This window comes from Trifolium pratense, linkage group LG4 (genome assembly GCF_020283565.1).
Source record: "Trifolium pratense cultivar HEN17-A07 linkage group LG4, ARS_RC_1.1, whole genome shotgun sequence".
NCBI lineage: Eukaryota > Viridiplantae > Streptophyta > Magnoliopsida > Fabales > Fabaceae > Trifolium > Trifolium pratense.
Window position 1 is genome coordinate 53,757,411 of NC_060062.1, and position 10,500 is coordinate 53,767,910.

Here is a 10,500-nt window from a genome sequence, read left to right on the forward strand (position 1 = left end):
AATTGAAGCACTTTCATAGCTTTCTCCAGAAGGCTGTTCCTGTCCTTCAATCTTGGTCGGAGAAGAGAAAGCTTTGTCACAAAAGAGGAATAGAAAGAGCCAAAGAGGGTCATGAACGATGAACAAGTGAATGGAATGAAAAACAAGGTCATGTGAATTGTTTAAAATTAAAATCTAATCTAAACCATTAATTTAATTTGATGGTTGAGATTTAACCCTCTCACCCTCTCATTTTAAAATCCCTCCTATTTGAAAGTTCCCCAATAAAGTATATGTATCAATTGATATAGTTGCAGATTGTTTTTTGTACACTAGTTGCTTGCAGATGGTCTCCACTTCTTTTTTTTTTTATTGTGGAACTAAGCATAGAGTATAAACTAACATATCATCTAGATATCTTGTTGTACAAGCTACTCTAACTGGTCTTAGTCTCCTGCGCGAATCCTGAACATCTTTATGTTGTAATACAGGTAGTAACATGTTAAACTAAGCATAGAGTATTATAACTACACTAGTTTAAACTAACAGATCATCTAGATAGCTTGTTGCACAAGTTACTCAGTTCATACGTTTAATTATGGAACCAGGTTAATTTTGGACTCAAGCCATACATACGGTTTTTAATAGGGCGTGTTACTTGTTAGAAGGCTGAATACGACGCAACAAGCAAAGCTGCAACAGAAGTGATTTCGGGTCTGCTAGATGGAAAAAACTAAATGCGTCATTTTCGTCAAATGTTTATACGGTGGGTGTTGGTATTTACATTAGGGATGATCAAGACTAATTTGTGTTTGCCAAAACTGAATGGATTACCTCTCTATTTGAAAACCAGTAACCTATAACCCTCAAATCAAAATGTTTGTTTGTTTACTCATCAATTGTGGTACTAAAGCATCAACACAGAAAATGACTTCCTCACAAAACTCAAATTAAATTCTTAACGACCATGTTCATCCGCAATACAAATCAGAAGCGCAATTAAAATTCGACGCAACGGTGCTTCTTAATTAATGATATAATTTGGACAAACAAACCAGTATCAACAGTGTATTAGATAATCATCACACGATATCAAACTAGTACATGTAGTATAGACAACCAAACCAAACCAACACAGAATCAAACTAGTAGTAATTACTTAGCACACCTAACTAGTAATCATCACTCTGATAATCCTGATACACACAAATAAACTAGTAATCATTTCTGAAACTAGTCCTCATAATCACCAAACTGCTCATCCTGACTCTGACTTGAAATTGTGCATAAACTTAGCTCTAACAAATCCCTTCAATCCCTATATGAAATTGTGCATAAACTTAGATCACTTCACTCCCTATATGAAATTGTGCATAAACTTAGCTCTAACAAAGTGGTATCTACATATATAGTTCCAACAGAACTGACATTATTATATAGTACTTCAAATGGATCTCCGACAAATTAGTGGTTTGTCCAACCAGTTGTTGATCGGTGTAAGAGCTGAGAAACCTCGAGCTCGACAACCATGATCGAATTCGAATAGTGTAAAACATGCAGCCTTGACTGCTGATCGATAACAGCTTGAACCACTTTGATGAGTTCATTGAATTACATACGTACGCGTACATAACACTACTCCTTGCAATATTGAAACTTAGCATTCAGTGAAGATACTTGTAAATTCTGAAGAAGGAAATTTACTCACTAGACTAATTGGAAGTTTGTATGCCTAATCATTAATTCATGCTGCAAGATTTACAAAATAATTAAACTTCCTTACCTATGGACAACCAAAACCAGTATCAACAATAAAATAATTACACAGACAATTAAACAATAAAATCATCAGCACCAGCACAATTAAAATTCAACCAAATTTTTACAATATAAACAGTGCTTCTTAGTTTGGACAAAACAAACAAACCAGTATCAACAATGTATGAAATATATGTTCATAGAAAGCTAATGTATATTTACAACCAAACCAACACACAATCAAACTCTAGTAATCATCACTCAAAAGTAGTAATTCTGACAATCATAATCATCGATCAAACTGTTAATCCTAACTTTAAGTCATGGAAGCTTCAACCTTAGTCAGATAACTAGGATCATACTCAGCACGATAAAATTGTACGAGTTTTAAGAACTTCACTTCTTTCTGCAATCACAATATATATACATTTTAAAATTAGAAATTCATGATTATCGATGTATGTTTTTAAAATGAAATTAAATGCAGCAATGTTAAAGACCTCTGTGTCTTCAGTTTGCAGCGGGAAGTGGAGCCCTATCGAAGAATTTTGCAAACGCTCAGGATTCTTGGTCCATTCATTCTTTGCTTCCAGTATCTTTGATTTCACCGTGTCCATCTGCATGCAGTAAATGAAAATATTCATTGTTAGCATTCAACATATATAGTTATTTATTTGTACATAGCATTCAATAATCCTATTTTAATCATTTTCATATACTACTGCAAGGAATTCAAACCATTGTTCTTCACAACATAAATTATAGATAAACACATAGAGTTCAATGTTTCAACCTATCTATGTCAGTCTTACATATCCAGCTTCTTATTAAGTATGTCAAAAATCAGACTTGTTATAGAGGATATGAATTAGGAAACAAACCTCAAATTTGGAATAACATTCCTCACCATTCTCACCAGTACTGTTACAGTCAGGACAAAAAAGATTAACTATATCATTCACACCTTCTACCTTCATCGTTTGTGCATATTCACACCATAATATCCATTGGAGTAGACAACTTGTATGAAAAGAATGAAATACACGTTGACTCGATTTATTCCTTGCTCTCGAATTGCAACATACTATTTTCCCAAAACTTGTGCCTGGATCTTCCAAAAGAGAAGCAACATCTCTGCCATCAAGAAAATTTTTATTGCACATCCCACAATATGAGTTTGCAATCCCACGCCCATACCGCATGATAACGACTCTAATTAGGTCGTCATCCTTAACTTCAACACTAGTAAGGTCGTTATCATCCTTCCCTATCCACTCACACCAAATTTTCTCAATCTCTTCATTAGAAGAATACCTCCCAAAAATCTGTGATTTTCCGATCTTCAAAGTATCCCCATGAGCAGGTATAAGAAAACAGCTACTATATGCTTTCACACGAGGATTCACAATCTCAGGGTCATACTCAAACTTTTCGATAGCAAGGTCATCGTCGTCGTCAATGGCTTTCAAACAATCTTTAAAAGTTTTGAAGCCTTGAGAGTCATTTTTAAACGCTTCTTGTTTTTCACGGTAAGACATATCTTCTTCTTTGATTGAAGAATCAAACAACAGAACACCGTCATTGAAAGGCCATCTGTTAATGTTTCTTTTCAGGAGGGTAAGCTTAGCTAAATTCAAATTTTTCTTGTGAGCATCACTCTTAAGATGACCTACCAGAGATTCTACATCTACATTTAATTCTTTACATAACATACAATGGTAAAATCGATAGTGATTTGGATGATTGCGTAACTCAACATAGTAGTGCCGACGAATCCTCAAACATTTGATCAAGGTTTCCGGTGAATCGATATCCATATCCATCCAAAGCTTTAAGAATGACTTGAAGAGTGAAAAAAAAAGAATGAAGAATAAAAGGTTTCTGGTGAAAGAAAAAAAAAGAAATAGTGTGACTTGAAGAATGAAATAAGCTTTGCAGTGGCAGAGAGATATGTAAAAGAAAAACTATAGAGTTGAGAGAGAGAGAGAGAGAGAGAGAGAGAGAGAGAGAGAGAGAGAGAGATGGTAAAAGAAAAATCAATACAGTTTTATTTTATAACTCTTCCAAGATCAAGATGATCAAGAAATTGAACCTGATATACATGGATAGAGTTAGTTAGTTAGTTTGTTAATTAGGTAGTTAGTTTCTTAACTCTTCCAAGATCAAGATGATCAAGAAATTGAACCTGATATACATGGATAGAGTTAGTTAGTTTGTTTGTTAATTAGGTAGTTAGTTTCTTAACTCTTCCAAGATCAAGATGATCAAGAAATTGAACCTGATATACATGGATAGAGCAAAATTCCAAAACATGTTAGAATTTGAGAGGACATAGGCGACCACAAATTTGTGAGGGCATTGGTTTGGCTTCTACAAATTTTCCTCTCATTCTTTATATATATATATATTGATTTCTCACATCTATCTTCTTTACATACATCATTCCATTTTACATGAGTTTTATTGTGTGTCCCCCCTTAAAATCACAAGTTAACATTCTAAAACGAAGATGCATTCTGCATGTGTTTGGTCTTTCAAAAACGAAGTTTCTGCGGTCACACATGGGATGCGTTACATTCAAAATCAAACCAGTACCAGACAGTTGACACCATATTCCCATTACAACCTGTATTCTTGTACGACACAAAGAACAAACATGCCGAAGGAGAGGCTATGTATTTCTGTTAAACAAGGGCTTTGTTCTTCTGTAGTGGAACACAGTTAACAGAATTACCATAAATATTTGTAATTCCAACATATTATTTTTCCATATATATATATATATACAGTACAACAATAACAATTAGATTTGAACTTACAATCTTGTAATTTCAAGAGAACACCCTAGCAGGAAAATATAATAAAATAACATATCTATGTGTTACATACAATGATTTTACAACATGATCTATATATACACTATGAACTAAAATGAAAAATTATAACACAATCAGAATCATCATAAATTGGAGAACTTGAACTTCATCTTTGAATGAAGAGAACAGCACCAACTAATCCCAACCATATTGTCAAACCAACCCAGAAAGCTCGATTTTTTCCTAGTCCAGCAGGTGGTCTCCACACAAAAGAGTCCAAAAGGTTATCTTTAGATGATGGAAAAGGACTGGTTATCGATCCAGTCTTTCGATCCTTGTTTTTGTCGGTCCATGTACTCGCATAACTACATATGAATAAATTTGTAGTTATAATCAAACCAACAGAAAAATCTATACCAAGTTATAATGATCCTCAATACCAATGTCAATGACCGTTTTAAAGAGATATATCTGATTCTCAAGGAAAAAACTGAATTGCTTGCAAATAACTTCACCAACTACAATTGATAGCGGCAGTGTAAGTAAATGAAGCTCATTTTATCATAAAATTAGTACGCTCAATATTTTTTTAAGAAGTTTGCATAACCTTAAAAGACGCTATGACACATTGACAATAACAGTATGACACACAAGTTAGCAAAAAACTAATCATGCTTGTATCCAAAACCACATAAGCTCCAATGAAGATACCAGGAATTGAGTAGGTATAAAAACCAATGGGATAGAAGAAACCATATTTGATAATAGCAATCTTGATTTCTTTCGGAGCAACAAATTCAGTACTGCATGCTTTGCTTTATCTGTTTTACTTCAGTTTCTACAGATAGAAGGCAGATATTAGGAGTTAAGACCATAGGTTGTTGAGCTAACATAAGATAGTACTCCCTCCGTTCCAAAATGTAAGTCACTTTGTGCAAATTACACAAATTAAGAAATGTAATTAATGTTGTATGGAAAAGAGAAATTATGAGTTAGTTTACAAAATTGTCCTTCATTAATGATATAAGAAAGATAAATTGAAGAATAGAAAGAAGAGAGAGTAATAAATAGTTAAGGGTATAATAGGAAAACTAGCATTAAATGCTTCATTGGTAATGCAAAGTGACTTATAATTTGGTACAATTTTTTTTTCCAAAGTGACTTACAATTTGGAACGGAGGGAGTACTATTCATCTTTGCTCGTGTTATTTGCCGAGTTATTATTTATAAAAAATAGTACCATTGATATAGTTTGTTAGATATCGGAGAGTTGGGGGCAAATGTTAGTATATTAGTTATGTTAGTATGTTTTCCTTCACCAGGGTTTGAACACTGGTCATTCAACTCCTTTAACCCTTAGCTCAAACCTGTTGAGCTACCCAACCTCTCTACAAGATGTTTATATGTGAAGAGAATAAGGAAGTTGGAAAATAGAAATCAATTGTGCTTATAATAAGAAGAGGACACTCCCCTTAAGAACCTAGTCACCCACAATTTTGCTGAGGTAAAAATTATTATCCTAATGGACTTTGCTACAAAAGTGCATGCTACGAAGCTGCATGCCAGCACACAATAGCAAACCCACTCAAGACTGCATCACTGTGTGATTAGGATCAGACCACGATCTGCAAATCACGCTGGGATTACCAACGTTCATTGTTCATTCAACATTTTTTTGTAAATCCGAGGTGGGTTTTTGGGAGCCAAGATCAGCAACAGGCGGAAAAGCTATAACCCTGCCACTGCTCAACTACCACTTAAGCACACAGAACTAATAGCCTAAAAAAGCACACAGAACTCTTCCCTGTTTTACAAACTATACTAACAATCTTCCAATGAGTTTGTATAGCTATACAAAAATTTGATATCCATATAGTACAGATTGAGGGTATCTCTCATCTGTGAGTTTGAACTTCATCTAACGTAAGTATTTCAAAATTAAAAGTTTCTGCATAGTTTGTAGTAGTTCTATGGACCATTATCACTCGTGTTAAACTCAGAAATACTGAAATACCATAAACATAATCAAATTATACTTTATGTTAATGTTGGATGGAACATCATTAGGCAAATTATTACGCCTGGTTGTAACTTGTAACTACTATTTAATTATTATGTTGTCACGTGTTACTATCTGTGTATATATATAGATATATAGGTTGGAACTGCCACAATATTTTGGACTCTGGAACAAATGGTGAATTTTGGATTGACTTACAAACAATTTATTTGAGCTTATCTAATGACATATGCATGAAAAAAGTTATGAAAGTAACGTATCGAAACGGTTTAATGTCCAAAAGCTCTTCTTTGAAATCTCTTAAGATAGCTAATGGAAACGGTTTAACCACATCTTCTCTTTGTTTATAGAAATATCTTATACATAAGTACTTAACTACGCTATTTATCCAAATGATCCCAAAATCTCTTATAATATCTCTCATGTATCTCTAGAAGACTGGTTTTCTGTCTATTTAATGAGAAATGGCCTCAAAGAGCTTTACAGTTTCCCCTAATCAGCTGTCTTGATTTTTTTTCATGGTATCTTAGCATTTGATACCTCAAGACCAATTCACTAGTAGTAGTAGTAGTATGTGACCATTTCAAAAGTCAACCCAATTTTTTGATGGACGCAACATCACCCCTTAGTTTAACATGCCTTAGATGATTTCAATAAGAGTGTAACACTCATCCTATGAACTTGCAATTTACTAGACTTGGAATGCTTATATCTCTCTACTGGTTCAAGTCATGATAAACCAATCATTAGTAACCCATTTAACCTTTGAACTGGACTTGTTCAAGAGAAAGGTTGGGTTTCTATTACTATAAATTTGAATTGAAGGGTTTTAATCCTATTCCATTTTATTTTTCCTCAGCCACCAATGAGCACTTTTCTAAAGGATCAGAAAAGCTATTATTCACATGACATATTAAATTAAATTGTGATTATGGCATACAAATTAATTGTCCCTCCCACACCTTAAGCTTTGTTTGCGAGTTGCATTATGGAGGGCTGCGTATTTATTTTGATATATATTTTATATTTTAAGAAAATTGAAAGAACATCATAAATGATCATATACTACTTCAATCACACTCAATTCATTTTTAAGGATCTCAGACGCTGCTTCCATAATGAATTATTAATCATCTAAGAACTCATGATCTTACCGGCAAGAAAGCAAGGAACAAACATGAAAAACAGCATTATCAAATGCAAAAGGAAAATCTAGAAACTAATCAACAAAAAGAATTGAACAGTCAAATGACCTGTCATAACTGGAACCAATCAAGGGTATAGTCACCATCTCCTCTTGGGTTATCTTGAGCTTTGGCGCTTCCAAAATGTAACGAAGCTCTGCAGCTTGACGCCGGATGCTAATACTAGAGTGTGACTTTTCTAATTCCTTGTATAGATCAATGCAATCATCATGGCGACCATAGGCTTCGTAAGCCATAGCCAGCCATATTTGTATCTGAAATTTACTATTTTATTAATAAAAATACTCATTTTACTTACTCTTTAATCATTTAAGACATAAATCAAAACAAAACAAAGAAAGAACATGTGAAGATTCTCAATTAGTTAGTTAAGAAATAAGAATCAACTAACCTCGCCACCAAATAATGTCGATCTTGGTATGATAGTGAGTGCACCTTCAAGAAACTCGATAGAACGTCCATACATGCCCCGTCCATAAGCTTTCTGACCCAAATCAAACATCAACTGAGCCGTGGCCCTCCTCTCTGCCTGCTCCTTAGCCACCTGATTCGTCAAAACAACAAACAATACATCAACACATGCCGATTTTCTTATGTTAATATTTTAAGTAACTTGTTAGGTTAAAACCGTTTTTATTTCTCTGTCAAACTAACATTTTAAACTTTAAAGTAGCTCTCTCCATTTTATGGATAGTTGCAATGAATAATGATAACTTTGTTTAATTAATGTATGTAAAACAATAAGGAAATGAACACAATTTTCACCACATAATTATATTTCTCCATTTCTGATATATTTTCTAAGTAAAACCACAGGAATGTCTTTCTCTTATTTTTCATAAACTATAAGAATCAGAAACATTGCTTTAAAAGGAATCCTACATTGGAATGCATTAACTAGAAGTTGACTAATTTGTCTTTCCTTTATGGATCACAAAACCTGTTGATTTTTATATTGTTGTTATTAGGAATATGTTAAATTATTATAGTAATAAAAGGGAAAATTCCAAAACACAATATTAAATTAGGGGTTAAGTGCTTATTATGGTGTAAAATGCATTTGATGATTTACCAAATTATTCTTATTACTACTCATTACACCGGTTGTTCAATAATCCTAACTAAAAAGTGATTTGTTTCTTGTATTAAGGACTAGAGGGAGTGTTCATTAGTGTATTCGTGATTTATCAAAGTAATGATGAATTGTGTAATCAAAACGAATGGAAGATCCGGATTCAAACACAGGACAATTTCGGCATTTTGCTGGTTGAACTAGGATATTCAGCCTAACGATTTTGATTTTGCTAGTTGAACTAGGACTTAAAAGATTTTTTTACAAAAATATTAATTAATACTATCACATTAAAAAACAACAACAGAGTAGAGTAATTAACAAAAAAAAACTGAAAAGAAGACAACAGAATCATTAAGATATGATTAGTTTAATTAATTAATTAATTAAATAAATTCAAACCTTTTCGAGCTCTTTCCTAACTCTCATCCTCTTATCTTCCTCACTCTCTTCAACTCCATCATCAACACGACTCTGCAAATACTCTTCAGCTTTCTTCTCAAGCTCTCTCCTCTCTTCAAAATCCTTCACTCTCCTCCTTATTCTCATCTCAAAATCATTCCCATTCCCATCCACTTCCTCATCACTCGACTCCGCGTCAAAATCAACACCGTTCTGCTCAGAGTTTGACTTCCCACGCGCCACCACCATACGTCCACGCGCCACCACCTCATATCCATAACTACAGCTGCAGCATGAAGTAGTAGTAGTAGTAGAAGAAGAAGAGTCTCGCTTGAGCGGTAAAGTGAGAATCGGTTTCCTTTGCGGTGAAGAAATGTGGAGTAATAAAGCTAGGTTACCTAAGTTTACGGCCATGGTGGAAAAAGAAAAGAAATGGTTGAAGATATTTTGTGTGGGTGTAACTTGTAAGGATGAAGGTGGCTATGGAATCTTGTCCGTTTTACGGACAGAGATGGTAACGTGGAGCTGTGTAGGCCAGTGCCGTGTGGAACTTTCTCTCAATTAAAACGCTGTCGTTTAATGTAATCTATATCGATTTTGATGGAATTGAATTTTATGCCGTAAAAATTCTCTTTTTTTAATCAGGATCGTTCCATCTAAAATTAACAGTTGAGATTATTTTGTATTGTTTTGTTTAGTTAATAGATGTAATATGAGCCGTCCGATTTAAAATAAATGATTGGGGTATTACTAAGAGTGTGTTTGGTTGTTTTGGAGGGAGGGGAGGTGAGGTAATATTTTAAATTTTATGTGTTTGGTTCAATATTTATGAGGGAGAGGAGGGGAGGGGAGCAAAATCACTCCTAAACCCACTTTTTGCTTCCCCCCAAATTGGAGGGATTTGGAGGGGGAGTGGAGGTAAGCTATTTAATACTTAATTAAAATGTCATAATTATCCTTATTTATTCATTTTAATTCCAAAATTATCCTTATGATCATCATCAATCACAATATGAATTTGACAATTTTTTTATTTTTTATAATCTCTTCGCCAATCCTAATCATCCTTATTTTTTTTTGTTTTCCAAATCCTAATTTTAAATCTATTACGTTGCTATTTTGTATTTCAATTTGTTATTATTTTAGAACAAGTTATGTATTTTGTTATTATGTTTTAACTTTATTCTTTTACAATACAATACAATTCTTTTGTTTTTCTTTTTTCTTTACAAGTTATCATTATTTTTT

The 10,500-nt window shown here is 33.5% G+C and overlaps 2 protein-coding genes across 5 annotated transcripts; both read right to left on the reverse strand.

Annotated features, from left to right (window-relative positions):
- Positions 1 to 1,842: 1,842 nt before the first annotated feature.
- LOC123924483 lies at positions 1,843 to 4,116 on the reverse strand. Of its 2 annotated transcripts, none has more exons than XM_045977390.1 (4): positions 4,016 to 4,116; positions 2,619 to 3,829; positions 2,238 to 2,354; positions 1,843 to 2,143 (listed from the first exon to the last, which is right to left on the reverse strand). In XM_045977390.1, exons 2-4 carry the CDS (start codon positions 3,558 to 3,560, stop codon positions 2,054 to 2,056), a joined length of 1,149 nt encoding a protein of 382 aa, XP_045833346.1. In that variant the 5' UTR covers positions 3,561 to 3,829; positions 4,016 to 4,116; the 3' UTR covers positions 1,843 to 2,053. The 2 variants fall into 2 exon arrangements, with proteins under 2 accessions (XP_045833346.1, XP_045833345.1); XM_045977389.1 differs by having other exon boundaries at positions 2,619 to 3,922; positions 4,016 to 4,089.
- On the reverse strand, positions 3,999 to 9,783 carry LOC123924484. Of its 3 annotated transcripts, none has more exons than XR_006814737.1 (5): positions 9,253 to 9,768; positions 8,170 to 8,322; positions 7,827 to 8,032; positions 4,633 to 4,918; positions 3,999 to 4,128 (listed from the first exon to the last, which is right to left on the reverse strand). XR_006814737.1 is itself a non-coding variant. In XM_045977391.1 (4 exons), exons 1-4 carry the CDS (start codon positions 9,664 to 9,666, stop codon positions 4,720 to 4,722), a joined length of 972 nt encoding a protein of 323 aa, XP_045833347.1. In that variant the 5' UTR covers positions 9,667 to 9,783; the 3' UTR covers positions 4,583 to 4,719. The 3 variants fall into 3 exon arrangements, 1 of the variants encoding a protein (XP_045833347.1); XR_006814736.1 differs by lacking the exon at positions 3,999 to 4,128 and adding an exon at positions 4,270 to 4,370 and having other exon boundaries at positions 4,630 to 4,918; XM_045977391.1 differs by lacking the exon at positions 3,999 to 4,128 and having other exon boundaries at positions 4,583 to 4,918; positions 9,253 to 9,783.
- Between the last annotated feature and the right edge of the window lie 717 nt (positions 9,784 to 10,500).